The 16838-nt window shown below is 37.9% G+C and overlaps 1 protein-coding gene and 1 long non-coding RNA gene across 3 annotated transcripts; both read left to right on the top strand.

Annotated features, from left to right (window-relative positions):
- Positions 1 to 5039: 5039 nt before the first annotated feature.
- On the top strand, positions 5040 to 14376 carry serinc2 (serine incorporator 2). 2 transcript variants are annotated; one of them, XM_037796047.1, is made up of 11 exons: positions 5040 to 5192; positions 8192 to 8353; positions 8736 to 8923; positions 9777 to 9856; positions 10280 to 10417; positions 11248 to 11417; positions 11690 to 11780; positions 11929 to 12088; positions 13293 to 13505; positions 13591 to 13773; positions 13827 to 14376. In XM_037796047.1, exons 1-10 carry the CDS (start codon positions 5154 to 5156, stop codon positions 13727 to 13729), a joined length of 1380 nt encoding a protein of 459 aa, XP_037651975.1. In that variant the 5' UTR covers positions 5040 to 5153; the 3' UTR covers positions 13730 to 13773; positions 13827 to 14376. The 2 variants fall into 2 exon arrangements, with proteins under 2 accessions (XP_037651975.1, XP_037651974.1); XM_037796046.1 differs by having other exon boundaries at positions 13591 to 14376.
- LOC119504004 lies at positions 12097 to 13037 on the top strand. Its single transcript, XR_005210469.1, has 2 exons — positions 12097 to 12599; positions 12731 to 13037. It is a non-coding gene; the product is annotated as an uncharacterized LOC119504004 (long non-coding RNA).
- Positions 14377 to 16838: the final 2462 nt, after the last annotated feature.

Here is a 16838-nt window from a genome sequence, read left to right as displayed (position 1 = left end):
CTGCTTTAGTTGTGTCCACGAGGAAAAAGTGGAACATTGTAGGATATAAACACAGAGATACAAATAAAATAAATTAAAATTTAAAGGAAGTATTATACCACAAATATTACATTCAGAGTAAAGCAAAAATAAATAAATAAAATTAAAATGTAAAGGAAGTATTATACCACAAATTTAACATTCAGGGGAAAAGCTAAATAAATAAATAAAATTTAAATTTAAAGGAAGTATTATATCACAAATATAACATTCAGGGTACAGCAAAAATAAATAAATACAATTTAAATTTAAAGGAAGTATTATACCACAAATATAACATTCAGGGTACAGCAAAAATAAATAAATGAAATTGAAATTTAAAGGAAGTATTATATCACAAATATAACATTCAGGGTACAGCAAAAATAAATAAATACAATTTAAATTTAAAGGAAGTATTATACCACAAATATAACATTCAGGGTACAGCAAAAATAAATAAATACAATTTAAATTTAAAGGAAGTATTATACCACAAATATAACATTCAGGGTACAGCAAAAATAAATAAATGAAATTGAAATGTAAAGGAAGTATTATACCACAAATGTAACATTCAGGGTACAGCAAAATAAATAAATGAATAAATAAATAAACAAAATTAGCTTGGTATAATATAGCCTGTCGTATCCTGGTAGGGTGGCTTTTCTGTCTGACCCGAAGTTCTCACTGTGTTGTGTTAATACCAATACAATCACAGCTAAACAGAATATCACGTTTTCTGTATTTTTTTTATTTTTATTTTTTTTATTGTGTGATAAAGTGATTACAAAACAGGTAAAGACAAGTACAGGGACCTATAAAAAAACAAAGGATATTATAAAAAAGAAAGACAAATAACAAAAAAACAAAACCATAAACAAAACTGCTTTTCTTTTTCAGCTGAAAATACGATTCGCCATCATAATACAGTGTAATCTTTGAAGAATACCATTTTACCTATGTGTTGGTTTCACTAATTCAGTTACTTAAATGGATGATAGATTTATTTTTGTAGCCTATGGAATGGTACACTTATTATAATTATTACATGTATAATAATAAAAAGAATTATTATTATTATTATTATTATTACTACTACTACCAGTAGTAATAGAAGTTGTTACTGCTGACATTTTTTTTTTTATTTATATACATTTTCAAATATTTAGTTTTATTTTGAAGTCACAGTAGTACAGTTTCCTGTGTAACTCCAGCTGTTTTGTCTTGCCGCTGCTGCTCAAAGGTTTGTACCATTATCTTTTTAGTAAGGGGTGCACAAACATTCAAATACTAAGGAATGGAGTCACCTTTTCACCTGCCATTTAACAGAATCCAATCACTCACTAATTTGTCCTCAGTTCTGAGTAATAGGTCTATGGATAGTTTATTGTATTATCCTTATCTCATTATTATGACAGTGGTCCAGTAATAGCAAATAAGTCAAATATGCATTCACCAATGGCTGTAATGGTTTCAGTCAACAGGCTTTTTTTACATTCTTAATATATTTTGTTTATCTCATTTAATAAATGAGGAGGACTATTACAGTGTACCATTAATACACCTGTAAAACACGTCACAATGAACTCCCTGCCACCAACAGGACCGTAATAAAGAACACATTGTACTGATAATCTGCTTTGTAAGCAGACTCTGGGATTATTATGAAAATGTCAAAGATACAGAAAATATCAGTCCCTCGAGGAATGTTGGCATAACATTGTAAATGAAGCTGTCATCAGATTAACATAAAATTCATTAGACTGCTCATTAACATTAATGCGAACCATGATTCTGGTTTTCTTTTGAGGATATGACAAGCCTGCTGCTCTTTAGACTGGAGGGGAAAAAAAGAAGCAGTGGAGAAGCGTTATCTTTGCACTGATTATTCACAGGTGAACACCTTCACTCTCTGAAGGTCAGACACAAACAGATGGAGGTTTGCCCCCCTGTTGCTTTAAACTCACCGTCTGACTTTTATTGTCACTCCTGTTTACTCACTGTTTGCTACTTCTGGTTATTCCTATTTGCTCCTATATAGCCATATAATTAGGCTGTATAGTGACTTTGCAATGACCTTATTGTGCAAGAGGGCTAGTGCTTTTCTCTATATGATTTCCCTTTAGTAGGAAGAATTTGAATCTGTTCTAATTAGGGCTATCAGTCGATTAAAATATTTAGCTGCGATTAATCGCATGATTTTCCATGATTTATCATGATTAATCGCAAATTAATTGCATATTTTTTATCTGTTCAAAATACCCTAAAGGAAGATTTATTAAGTATTTAATACTGTTATCAACATGGGAGAGAGCAAATATGCTGCTTTATGCAAATGTGTGCATATATTTATTATTGATTTGATTTGCATACATACAATTAACAACACAAAATAATTACAAATATTGTCCAGAAACCCTCACAGGTACTGCATTTAGCATAAAAAATATGCTCAAATCATAACATGGCAAACTCAAGCCCAACAGGCAACAACAGCTGTCAGTGTGTCAGTGTGCTGACTTGACTATGATTTGCCCACAAACTGCATGTGATTATCATAAAGTGGGCATGTCTATTAAGGAGAGACTCGTGGGTAGCCATAGAACCAGTTTTCATTAACATATCTTGAAGTCAGAGGTCAAGGGACCCCTCCGAAAATGGCCATGCCAGATTTTCCTTGCCAAAATTTTGTGTAAGTTTGGAGCCTTATTTAACTTCCTTTGCGACAAGCAGTATGATTGATACCAGTGGATTCCTTAGGTTTTTTCATTTTCATATAATACCAGTATGTTCACTCTAGCTTTAAAACTGAGTGTGGACTCAGTTTTAAAGCTAGAGTGAATATACTCAAATAAGTTAACTTCACTCACTTCACATTGTGTACATTTAATGTGTCATGTTGCACTACATAGTATCTACACACATAGATTCAAAGGACACAGCTAAGAGAGGAACTCATATAGCGTGTTCATACTCAACTCTGGGTTTATTGTGTGATACTGTATACAATACGCTAATGACATTATAGATGAAATAATGTAATGATATGAGGTGATTATTTGCATTCTTCTTAAAGGTACAGTGTGCGGGAATTAGCATCATCTAGTGGTGTGGTTGCAGATTACAACCAACTGAGCACCCCTCTGCTGACTCCTCCCCTTCCAAGACTGAGGTAATGTGAGTGCAAAACCGAGGTGATGCTGTTCGCCTTGTTCAGAGGCCATTCTTACCATAATAACACTACTTTAGGAGCAACGGAAGTCAGATGGTGGCTGCTGGTACCCCGGTTTTTGTGGAGGCAATTTCTGTGAAGAAGGACTCGAAAATCAAGAGAGAGAGTCTTTTAAAGGTTTAATAAACACTTGCAAGTGGGCAAACAACCATCAACATAAATGTTCAGGGCTGAGAGCCCTGAGTCTCTTCGTTTGGCGACATTTATAACCTTGCATGCATGCTCACAGTCGTATATCTCACATTATCTGTCTGACTGACACTTCTGTCCATTTAGGGTTTCTTGTCTGCAAATAGGCACTACAAGTTTGTTGACTGGGTATGCAACACCGAAACTGAAATAGGCTTCAAGGGCCATGAGTGTCACCTGTCAGGACCTCAGGAATTTGCTGCATGTATCTATTTTTCCAACACAGTTTTGCACTCAGCGGCTCACGCTACCGCAGTTTCACAAGCGTGTCAGAGAACTACGGTGGCCTTCAGGTAACGTAAAAATGCTACAGACTCTCCCTAGAGCCAGTGTTTGGTTTTTCTGTTCTGTGCTACTGTAGAAACATGGCGGAGCAACATGGCAGACTCCGTGAAGAGGACACGCTCCCTATGTAGATATGAAGGGCTCATTCTAAGCTAACGAAAACACAACTATTATTAGTCTCAGGTGATTATACACTAATAAAATCATAGTTATTAATATTATATTCCATTTCTGCTAATAGATCCCCCGAAATGTCATATATATATGTATGCATATATGTGAAACATGGCACATTAAATGTACTAAATGTGAAGTGAATGAAGTTAACTTATTTGAGGAATAACGTACACATATCACAGCTGAATAACAAGACCCTAAAATAATATGTATGATGCATTAGAACCAGGGCTGTCAAAGTTAACGCAAATTAGTTTTAACGCCACAGCGATTTTTCAGTTGTGGTGGGCTCAGTTTTAAAGCTCGAGTGAAGCATCATATGAAACTAGAAAACCTAAGGAATCCATTGGTGTCAATCATACTAGCTTGTAGCGAAGGAGGATAAACAACACAAAATTTTGGCAAATAAAAACTGGCATGGCCATTTTCAAAGGGGTCCCTTGACCTCTGACCTCAAGATATGTGAATGAAAATGGGTTCTGTACAGAACAAGTATGTTTTTCTCTCTATTTAAATTAGGGCTGTCAAAGTTAATGTGATAATGACGCGTTAACGTGAATTTTAACGCCACTAATTTCTTTAACGCATTAACGCAATCGATCTTTCGGAAGTTGTAGCGGGCTCAGTTTTAAAGCTAGAGTGGAGATACTGGTATCATATGAAACTAAAAAACCTTGGAATCCATTGGTATCAACCATGTCATGTTAGCTTGTCGCAAGGGAGGTTAAATAATGCTTCAAACTTGCCCTAAATTTTGGCGAGGAAAAACTTGCAATGTGAATGAAAATGGGTTCTATGGGTACCCAGGAGCCTCCCCTTTACAGACACGCCCACTTTATGATAATCACATGCAGTTTGGGACAAGTCATAGTCAAGTCAGCACACTGACACACTGACAGCTGTTGTTGCCTGTTGGGCTGCAGTTTGCCATGTTATGATTTGAGCATATTGTTTTATGCTAAATGCAGTACCTGTGAGGGTTTCTGGACAATATTTTATAATACTCCACGGATTCATTGTGTGCCATATGGATATTTACCCTTAAAATTCATTAATAAACAAATTGAAATAGTATAATTTATAACATAAAAAAGTGTATACATGACAAAAAGCTTTTATTTTGAAGGGAACAACCGGATTTCCTTCTGTTCTTGTTAAATTACTTGACGTCGCCATTTTGTGTCTCAGTTTCTTCCTGAACTTTTCTGAAGATTTCACGACTTTCGTCTGAACTGTGATTTAAACCAACATGGGAGCTTGTTTGGCTTTGGGTTCCCTTGCCAGCTGTGTAAGTAAACATATATTGTTTGTAGTGTTGCTGTATGAAACATGTTTATTTAGTATTTCATACTATTTGACTAATTTAAGCTACGCATTGTTCAGTCGAGAAAACACGTTATGATCGAAACAACAACATCAAGTGAAACTACCTAATAACACCTTTATATCTCACTGCTGCCAGCATAATAAGAGACCCACACATTTAAAGTTGACAAACCTTGTAAAGTTGAACGTTAAACCCAGCTTAAACTAACTCTTAGACCGACTTTTAAGATGTTTTGTTTATTTATTAAAGGACGTGAAGGTGTCGGTGAACTATCAGGTGGTTTGTTGTGAGAACAGGAGCGTCTTTGTTGTCCTTTGACTTTATTTACAGTTAATTTAGAGGGTAATTCGTCTGTTAATGTTTAGGAATTAATGCAGTCAAGGAGTAATTCTTACAAAATGTAACTCTGTTTGTTAGATATGCTGTGTGTTTTCTAAAAATGCGCAATTTCCGGGTTTAACTTGGGCTCATTACGTCATCCCCTTTGAGTTTGGAGAAGGGCGTCTCTGTTGCGTCGCTCTCTCCTGGTTGTGCCGCCCACAGATATAAAACAGTTTTATATTTATTATAAATGATAAAATAATGGTTATCTATTTAACATAACAGTTTTATATTTATTATAACTAATAAAATAATAATAATACATTTAACATAACAGTTTTATATTTATTATAACTAATAAAATAATAATAATACATTTAACATAACAGTTTTATATTTATTATAACTAATAAAATACAAATTATTTATTTAACATAACAGTTTTATATTTATTATAACTAATAAAATACAAATTATTTATTTAACATAACAGTTTTATATTATTATAACTAATAAAATAATAATAATTTATTTAACATAACAGTCTTATATTTATTATTACTAATAAAATAATAATTATTTATTTAACATAACAGTTTTATATTTATTATAACTAATAAAATAATAATTTATTTAACATAACAGTTTTATATTTATTATAAGTAATAAAATAATAATAATTTATTTAACATAAGTTTTATATTTATTATAACTAATAAAATAATAATTTATTTAACATAACAGTTTTATATTTATTATAAGTAATAAAATAATAATAATTTATTTAACATAAGTTTTATATTTATTATAACTAATAAAATAATAATTATTTATTTAACATAACAGTTTTATATTTATTATATCAAAAAACTGTTTTATATTCATGTGCGTGCCCACCATAATATTGTTTATTTATTTTGCACAATTTAAGACTACACAACATAACAAAAAAATAAATGAATACTATACAGTGCAGGAAGAGGCAAAAAACCCACTGGGCTTATCTGAAGCCTCCACCTTGAGACAAGATTAATATAAAGAAATAATATGACTACATAATAGTGATAACAAACAATTAGAACAAGATATATATATATAATAACAACAATAACAATATAGTAAATATATCAAAAAAGACAAGTGTGTGTTGCGTGGAAGTGTATGGTTAGTGTTTGTGAGGAGGATATTTATTTAAATATCTATAATGATTTCTGGGCAATCATAACCAAACAACATTGTGAGTGGGAAAAAATAAAAAAACATAAAAACAGATACATGGACAACATGGGGAAAAGCAATTACAAAACAGCAATTTAAATGACCCTTTAAGCGACTTTTGAAACATTTGACAGATGAACAGTTTATTGATAGATGTGAAAAGCTACTCCATAATTTGGTTCCCCTAAATCTCATTGAAAATTGACCTCTACTAGTGAGACATTTAGGAGGATGAAGATCTAGAGATTGACGGGTTGAGTAAGAATGGACCTGAGAATTTGTTTTAAAATAGGTCTTGAACTGCTCAGGAATATTCCCACCAGAAAGTATCTTATAAATAAAAACACATATTTGAGAAATAATGATATAAATAGTAAGAATCTGGAGTTTCTGAAATAGAGGAGCAGAGATGTGTGACTCTGATCGAGTTGCAATCCTCACAAAATGTTTTTGGAGAACTAAAATTTGATGAAGGTTTGTATGAAAAGTACTCACCCAAACTATATCGGAACATTTTCATTCACATATCTTGAGGTCAGAGGTCAAGGGACCCCTTTGAAAATGGCCATGGCAGTTTTTATTTGCTAAATGCGTATGTTTGGAGCGTTATTTAACCTCCTTCACGACAAGCTAATATGACATGGTTGATACCAATGGATTCATTTGGTTTTCTAGCCTCATATGATACCAACTCTCACTCTCTATCTAAACCAAAGCCCACTACAAACTAAAAATTGCAAGTTGCGTTAATGCGTTAAAGAAATTAGTGGCGTTAAAACGAATTTGCTTTATTGTGTTAACTTTGACAGCCCAATCCTGTGTTATCACCATGAGTTATTTGTAATGTTTTTAAGTAAACTCTGGGTTTTGTTTCGGTAATTGTGTTGTTTCCTCTTGACTGCTTTGTAAGAGTTGTTTGTTGCCAAGGCAGTAGGACATAGGCCAGTCTGAACCATATAAACTGGATTCTTCTCGTCACGGCTGCAATGTTTACACCGAAGGCCTGTGTACTCTTGTGCACACTCCTATTTAGTGAAGGATGGCTGATCTCAGCTACAGTCTCCGCCTCAGTGCTTCACACACCTCTCAGTAGTCTGCGTCTGAATCATGCAGGAATCCTCTGTGATCCTGTTCACAGCGCTGGATGAGGAACAGAGAGATTTGTTATGATGGCATTGGCAGCTCTAATGCCTCTGTAAATCATTATTTGTCTTTTGCTTTTGGGGAAGCGTGCACAAGAAGGAGAAAGATGGTTGCCCTGACAGCAGACACAGTGTTATTTGTTTTTTATTTCTTCCATTACAGCAAGCCATGCATGCATTATTCTGATTATCCCACACCCCAGAGCCTTGTCCCTGAGTTTCATAAAATATGAATCTGTATGAATGCCCAGCTAATTCTCTGCCGCGTCTCTTCTCCAGGCGTCCTGTTTGTGCGGCTCGGCCTCTTGCCTCCTGTCATCATGCTGCCCGTCAACGTTCAACTCCACCGTGAGCCGGCTGGCCTTCTCCTTCCTGCTGCTGCTTGGGACTCTGGTGTCTGTCATTATGATTCTCCCAGGCATGGAGGAACATCTTAAAAAGGTACATTAGATGAGACTAGATTAGATCCAATTTAATGGTCCACACTGGGCTGTTACATAAGGCGAGTTTAATCATTTTATAATCAGGCCCAAGTATCTTTGAATTCTCTCAACCCACATGTCATTTCCAATTCAAGAAAAAATTGGAAAATAATTCAGATTTGTTTCATAAGTCTGTAACCCAGCAACAGTGATACTGTGGAGCAGCTGGGCAGTTTGGATTATGTGTTTCTTATTTCTCAACCAGTAGTCTCAGAAGACAAAGAATAGATCTTTTTTTTTTTTTTTTAGATCATCCAATACCAAAAAGCATTCCAGTTGACCCAGTTTAATCCTCGCCTGTTATCCACTTTTTATTTCCTTTGTGTGCTTCACACTGTCAGATTCCAGGTTTCTGTCTCGGTGGGACATCCATACCTGGCACAGACAACAAGGTGAACTGCGACATCATTGTCGGCTACAAGTCGGTGTACCGCATGTGCTTCGCCATGGCCTGCTTCTTCTTCCTCTTCTCCGTCATCATGATCCGAGTGCGCAGCAGCAAGGACCCCCGAGCCACCATCCAAAATGGGTTGGTACTGTGCACTGCAGCCTCAGTAACACAGTCCTGTGTGATGAAGGCACGCTGCACTCTGCTGGCGAAACATGGGGACTGCACCTCTAAGACTGTATTCAAACAAGGGCTGTCAATCGATTTAAAATATTCAATCACGATTAATCGCAAATGAATCACCCATTTTTTATGTGTTCAAAATGTACTTTAAAAAGAGATTTGTCAAGTATTTAATACTCTAATCATGGGAGTGGGGAAATATGCTTATTTTGTGCAAATGTATGTATATATTTATTATTGAAAATCAATTACTAACACAAAAAAATGACAAATATTGTCCAGAAACCCTAAAAAATATGCTCAAATCATAACATGGCAAACTGCAGCCCAACAGGCAACAACAGCTGTCAGTGTGTCAGTGTGCTGACTTGACTGTGACTTGCCCCAAACTGCATGTGATTATCATAAAGTGGGCATGTCTGTAAAGGGGAGACTCGTAGGTACCCATAGAACCCATTTTCATTCACATATCCTGACGTCAGAGGTTTTTATTTGCTAAAATTTAGCGTATGTTTGGAGCGTTATTTAACCTCCTTCATGACAAGCTAACATGACATGGTTGATACCAATGGATTCCTTAGGTTTTCATAGTTTCACATGATACCAGTATCTTCACTCCAGCTTTAAAACTGAGCCTGCTACAACTTCCAAAAGATCGATTGCATTAATGCATTAAAGAAATTAGTGGCGTTAAAATTTGCGTTAACGCGTTATTATCACGTTAACTTTGACAGCCCTACTTTAAACAGAGAGAAAAACATACTTGTTCTGTATACATACTTAGATTAATTTTCCTTTTTTGTCTTCTCAGATTCTGGTTCTTCAAGTTCCTGCTGTTGGTTGGCATAGCTGTGGGAGCTTTCTTCATTCCAGATGGCATCTTTAATACAGGTATGTATTAATGCACCTATTATTAGTGTCTTATTAGATGTTGTAGTTTCTTTATTGCTTTATTATTTCTTATCTAAACCTTCCAGCAACTCACACACCTTCAGACAAATAGGGTGCTACACTGCTTGTTTCAAGTGCAAAGCTGCAGAATCTTGAGTCAAAAATAGGGCTCGGTATTGAGCCTCAATAGTTCTCCAAAATATGTTTCTACCATAGAGTAAAATGTAAATATTGAAGAACCTTCAATAATCTATTCTGATGTTCATTGTTAACCAGAACTGATAAATGTTGACCTACAATGGCACATACTGTGGTGAGCGTCTCCTACTTTATGGTTTAGTACTGTAAATGAATGTCTCTGCCATTGCACAGCCTAATAACCTTCTAAACAAATGTCCTGCATCCTTTTCTGTCTGGTCTCAGTGTGGTATTACTTTGGCATGGTGGGCTCTTTCTTCTTCATCATCATCCAGCTCATCCTGCTGGTGGACTTCGCCCATTCCTGGAACCAGTCCTGGCTGCAGAGGGCAGAAAATGGAAACTCCAAGTGCTGGTTTGCAGGTAGAAGGGCAACACACTCTCCATTTATCCCAATGTAAACCTGCAAGTGCAAGTTTAAAATTAATGGTTTGGTCAATGAGGTTTTGCAGGGCAATACCAGTATATTGTACCGATACACGGACGACAAGTATCAATCTTTTATTATATAAACTATTAACCTCTTAACAATTCGATGTCGGGTCTGGACGCTTGTCTGTCTTTCAGAGGTTGTAGCAGGCTCAGTCTTATAGCTAGAGTCAAGATACTGGTATCATATGAAAGGAATCGATTGGCACCGTGTCATGTTGGCTTGTTGGCAAGATCGCTAAATAACGCTCCAAATTTACGCTAAATTTTGGCGAGGAAAAACTGGCATGGCCGTTTTCAAAGGGGTCCCTTGACCTCTGACCTCAAGATATGTGAATGAAACCTCTGTGATGAACAGAGTGAAAACTATGTTATTAGACAAAACAGATGTTGACAAACTGCATTATTTGCAGTTGAAAAAAGGTAATAAATCATAATAAATTGCAATATATTGCAATGTGTCTTATCGCAGTACTCACAAACTCACTACACAAAATTGCAATAAGATTGTATCGTGACTCAAATATCGTGATGATATCGTAAAATATGAAATTGATATTAAATATAAAATCACTAAAACCAGAATAAAATAAATTTGTACTATTAGTATACTAGCATATTCATACGTTTGCATTGACGCAGGTTTAGTAGTAGTATAGTAGTGATGAATTTACAAAATTCTATCAAACTACACTGACCGATTTGAGTCAGGTTTCATGGGATGCGTCTAACGATGTCACTCTTCGCTCATGTTTTCCTCGCAGCTCTGCTGACCTTCACCATCCTCTTCTACGCCTTGGCTTTCACCGCTGTCGTGCTTTTCTACGTGTTTTATACCCAACCTGACGACTGCACCGAGCACAAGGTCTTCATCAGCCTCAACTTCTTATTCTGCATCGCTGTGTCCATCGTGGCCATTGTGCCCAAAGTTCAGGTAATAGAAGACAGATGTTAATATGGTCATAACTGTAGCTGCTAAATGTTGATATTTGTGCCCTAATCCTTCATGTATAATACTCTACCGATGATGTTATGTATATTAGCAAGACATGAGGATAACTGCTATATGATGCTCAATCCAGAAGACAAGCTAATATGAAATTAACATTTTTATCTCTGTGTGGGAAAATGACTTTAGTGAAATGAGTTTTGTTATACCGGCACAGGGATTTATTTTCTGACTCATTTCATCTCATGTCGCCACAGGAGGCTCAGCCCAGCTCAGGCCTGCTCCAGGCCTCATTCATCTCCCTTTACACCATGTATATCACCTGGTCAGCCATGAGCAACAACCCCAGTAAGTCACGACACAACGGCCTTTTATTCACAACTCAAACCGGGAAAACTGACGTTGGGAAGGAGTATAAAGAAAAAAACACGCCCCTGTAGCTGTAATAATTATGAGTTGTCATATTTAATATTGTTTTCTGTGTTTCCGACCTCAGACCGGCAGTGTAACCCCAGTCTGTTGAGTTTGGTCCAGACCGTCACCCCAACTCCAGCACCGGGACCGGCTCCCACCCGGGCTCCTGGAACCACCCAGTGGTGGGACGCACAGGGCATCGTGGGATTGATCATTTTCTTGTTCTGTACTCTTTACGCCAGGTATTTTACTCTAACTGCTGCTGTTTTTAAGTTTCATTTCAATGATTTGCCTTTACAAGACGACATTTTTAGAAATAACTGAAAAACACTTTTAAGTTAAACACATACATTACTGACTGCAGGTTGATGCAACCTTTCTCCTCGCAACAAACCGGCATCCTCAAAGTTGCTGCATTAGGGATGTTAATAATGAACCTTTTAACCATTTACCAACATTAATAACTTTAACCGATTAATGCTATCGGTTAAAAGAAATATTCAAAATAGCTAAAAAGCTGAGCAAACCTAAGAGGAGCAGCTTGTCACTTCAAGGAGAATAGCTGGTCCACCTTAACAGCCCACCTTAAGTGAGTCTGAGCCGGCGTTACAGATACAGGAGCTTGGCTTGGGTTTTGAGAAGTTGTGTACAACTGTACACACACTGCACAGCTACAACGCCACCGACAACCCCACACTCACCGCCGCCGCCACACACACACACACACACACGGCCTGTCGGATACTCGCTAAAGTTACGCCACGCTGACCGACTGTATGTGTGTGACAATGGCGAGCACGAAGCCACCAGCAACGCTTCATCTCCGTACGTAGCACAAACCAAACGGCAAGAAACTGTAGGATACTTACTAACGGAGACAGTAGCCAGGCAGACACACTGCTGACCACCTCGCAGCCTAACTAAATGGTGCGGTGCAGACTTACTGGGACAATACACGCAGCGTCATGGCTGCTGCAGTAACTCTCCCGGACGGGTGAACTGGGGACTCAGTTGTCTGTTTTACGCATACACTGCAGCTGCCGATAAATGATGGATTTAACCTGTTTGTGCATCGGCTTATCGTTGCAGCAGGGCGGCGTGTAAGGCACTAAAAATAACACCGCTGCATGGGTTATGGTAATCTTGTTGGATAATGGTTAATAATCGGTTAACGAGGGTCGGTTATCGGTTCTAAATTTTTTTTAAAAAATTAGCATCTCTAGTCCGCATAGTTTTTGGTTTAAAATTTGGATTTCGGCAAAAACCTGTCAAACAGAACCACCGCGAAGGGCCGTGTCTGATGGTGTGACGTCATTTTGGCCAAAGCGGACACTAGCGACCCTCGCGGATGCGTCAGTCATAAATAAGAACGACATGGTTGTTTACTTTAGATGATGCCCTGTTACTGTATGCCAACATGACATCTTGTGCTCTCGTCCGTCACAGCATCCGCTCCTCCAACAACACCCAGGTGAACAAGCTGATGCAGACTGAGGAGGGCCAGGGTCTGACCAACAATGAGTCCCAGGCAGGGGAGGACGGACTCCATCGGGCCGTGGACAACGAGGAGGAGGGAGTCACCTACAGCTACTCCTTCTTTCACTTCAGCCTCTCTCTGGCCTCCCTCTACATCATGATGACTCTCACCAACTGGTACATGTAAGTATCTGTTTTTTTTCCTTGGTTAACTCCGTCAGAGAGGCTGACTTTTCGCAACACTGACTTTTTGTTCTCGGCTCATCAGGCCCGACACCAAATACCAGGTCATGCAGAGCACCATGCCGGCCGTATGGGTGAAGATCTGCTCCAGCTGGCTCGGCTTGGGGATCTTCCTCTGGACCCTGGTGGCCCCGCTGGTGCTCACCGGCAGAGACTTCAGCTAAGAACGGTGAAGTCTGTCAACATGTGGCCTGTAGCCTGTTGCTAATTTGCACCTTTTAAGACAGATAACTTTAGCTTTGAATATTGTGATTTACTTGCAACTCCACGTTTAAAATTGGAGAATGAAATGGTAATATGCTTTGTTTTGGACCCGAAGCCATTGCACGCGTTACCTAAATGTTAATTTTTGTGCCTCGAGTTGAAATTTGACGTTAAAAGATTGTTTGAGATTAGCTTTAATCACGCATTCAGGTAATTTTTTCTTCACTGTCACAAATCTTATAATTGAGAGCACAACATGCCTTTTAAAGGACAAGACGATGCCTTTGGAGAATTGATGTTTTGGCTTTGGTTCACTACATTTTCATTAGTTGTTTGTACTTTTTCTTGTGCCATTTAAATCAGTTTGATATAATGGAAAGGTGTTGTCCAAATTGTTCCTAGTTATTCCTTTTTTTTTATTGCACAGCTTTGTTCTATTTTATAACAAAAGTGCCTTATTATATTTTACACACAAGTTATTCAGAGGGACCATTTTGATATCTTTAAAAACATTTTAGGACATTCAGCCTTCACTGCTTCTACTGTATGTGTACACTCTTCATTATAATCAATAAAGTTGACATTCTGTTTAATGTCTTTAATCAGAGTGTAGCCAACGTTTCTGTCCTATAGGTGGGGCTGTTGTTCAGCAAATTAGACTTTCTATGTAAGGTCGATTTTATTATGTACAATCCATTTGGACATATGTGTTGTAAGGTTTCTTAGGTTAGTTTTTTTTTTTAATACTTTCTACTTTGTGTTTCGGCCCGTGTTCTCTTTAGAAACGTAACACAATGTCCTCAAGTCTGCAGCAGGGTTTTCCAAATGCTTCACTGCCCTCCCTCCATTAATCACATGATCCTGCTAAAATGTGATTTATTGTGTTCCTTCGATGCAGGATTCCCCAGTGTGCGCACGCCCACACACACACACACACACACACACACACACACACACACACACTTGGCAAGTAATGTAGAGGGAATGTGTTTTTCCCCTATCACAAGATCAGCATGAGCAGGGGGCTGAACACTTCATTATACTTCACTATATTCATTCAGGGCTTGTGTTGGGATGGAACGACAAATGACCGGCCTCTGAAGTCCACCCACACAGTCCTCGTATGATATTTTCTTAAACATGGGACACCCTCTATGACTTCCCCCCTCTTGTTTTTCATTTTCTTATGTGTATCTTACAATTATTACAAATTAAACCAGTTTACGTGCATTACTAGCTGTTACAGTACAACCAGATTATAGTCCCTTCAGAAGCATAGATAAACTGACTGAGTATATGCAGTAGGTTTGTTTTTGCAGTTATTTATGTCATAATCTGATGAATGAAAGCATTCGCGTCACATAAACTGTCTAGTGATGGTTTAAAGTGAGGAGACTCACACGAGAGAAAGATTTTAAATAGAAAAAAATCAAAGCAGCAGAAACTGAAACATCCAGATTTTTAGTCCTTAATATAGACCGTTTCAACAGAATTGCATTGCTAGGCAACAGCTTGGGTCCATGTTTACTTCCTGTCAGCTGACGTCATTCACATACACTGCATCAAGGCCAATGGAAAGGAGGCTGGGTCACGGGCGGACATGGGTCTTGTGGTATGGGGTATAACACATGCGCAGTGTAACTGAAGCTGCGGTCGTGCGTTGCGATTGGCTCAATTTCGGCGAGTGCAGGCCAGATTTTACTGACTAAACTAAACTGTCCGACGGCCGACCGTCAGCTTGGTGTGTCAGGGTAGAGTAGTTCTCTCCAACACCTGTGCACAGACTTTGATGTGTAAAATTGGTGGAGTTTCCCTTTAATCCCGCCTACAACGCTCTGGTTGACTCAGCTGTTTTCCCATCAGTGAGCACAACACCAGACTTGTTTGAGTTGCTGAAGAAATGAAGAGATGCGGGAAGTGATTCAGATGGCCGGAACCAGGCTACTGTAGGAAAATTACCTCACTAATAAAGATCAGCTTTTAAAGTCCCTGAGAACGTATTTCCTCAATCAGCTTCTTACTACGAGTAACACAATTTTGTGCCAAAGTTAGAACGACTTTGGTTATGACAGATTTCAGTATTTCATCTTTTCTTTGTGCTTATCTAACTGGTTTGAAGTGAGCGGGGCTCAGCAGGTAAAAGCTAATGTACTGTACTTCTTCTGTGCACTTCAGCACCATTGGAATCACAATCGGATGACTGAGAGATGAACCAAAATAGTGACATCAGGAACCAATCAGAGCTAGTGTTCCCTCTAAGCTCATTGTTGGCATACAGAACATCAAGCAGGCTAATTTAGCACAGTGACCGCTTATGTCAGTAATCTCTCGGTCCAATTCGTCTCCGGAAATCCAGCCTGCTCATTCATGTTGCATTTAATATTTAGTGCTGAACGACATTAGATGCATGGACATTGGCACCCCTGTTACACCTTGACACTCTCTTCACACACTCAGACCATCTATAAACAGTAGATGCATGCCTCGTTGTGATCTGACCCGCATTGTTATGACTGACAGTGACAGTGGTAGTCCCCGGCCCAGCTGTGAGCAGCAGCCTGACGTAATGCTGTTACATAATGTTGAATGAGTTGCTGATCAGTTGCATAAGCCATTTATTGGGTGCATGCTCTCATCGGGGGCTCACCATGCTCCTCTGCCTGATGTGGTTTGGTATTCTGTGCTCTGGCCTGGGGGACCTTCACCATCATCAACAGCAACCGCACCCCGCCTCCTTGGAGGGTTTGAAGCACCTGGCAACCAGGTAGAAAAACAAGCTAAATGGAGCCCTAACACATGAAGCCCCAGTAGTCTTCATTAGTCGCCTGTATGATCACACTTCTTATCAGAGTGTGAGTACAAAATAATGTCAGAGTACATTGCACATTCCTGGAATATGATGCGGGTGTGATTAGATATTAGAAGAAAATATTTTACATTTTTAAATAGTAATAACCCAATATTCAACCCAATATTCAAATCAATAAAATAAATGATAGCATCAAATATTGTTAAATAATTAATGAGTACACCTCTTGATGATTCTATTGTGACCACATTAAGAATGAG

This window comes from Sebastes umbrosus, chromosome 15 (assembly GCF_015220745.1).
Source record: "Sebastes umbrosus isolate fSebUmb1 chromosome 15, fSebUmb1.pri, whole genome shotgun sequence".
In the NCBI taxonomy this organism is placed as follows: domain Eukaryota; kingdom Metazoa; phylum Chordata; class Actinopteri; order Perciformes; family Sebastidae; genus Sebastes; species Sebastes umbrosus.
The sequence above is the reverse complement of the archived record's forward strand: the minus strand, read 5'-3'. Positions and strand labels throughout refer to the sequence as shown.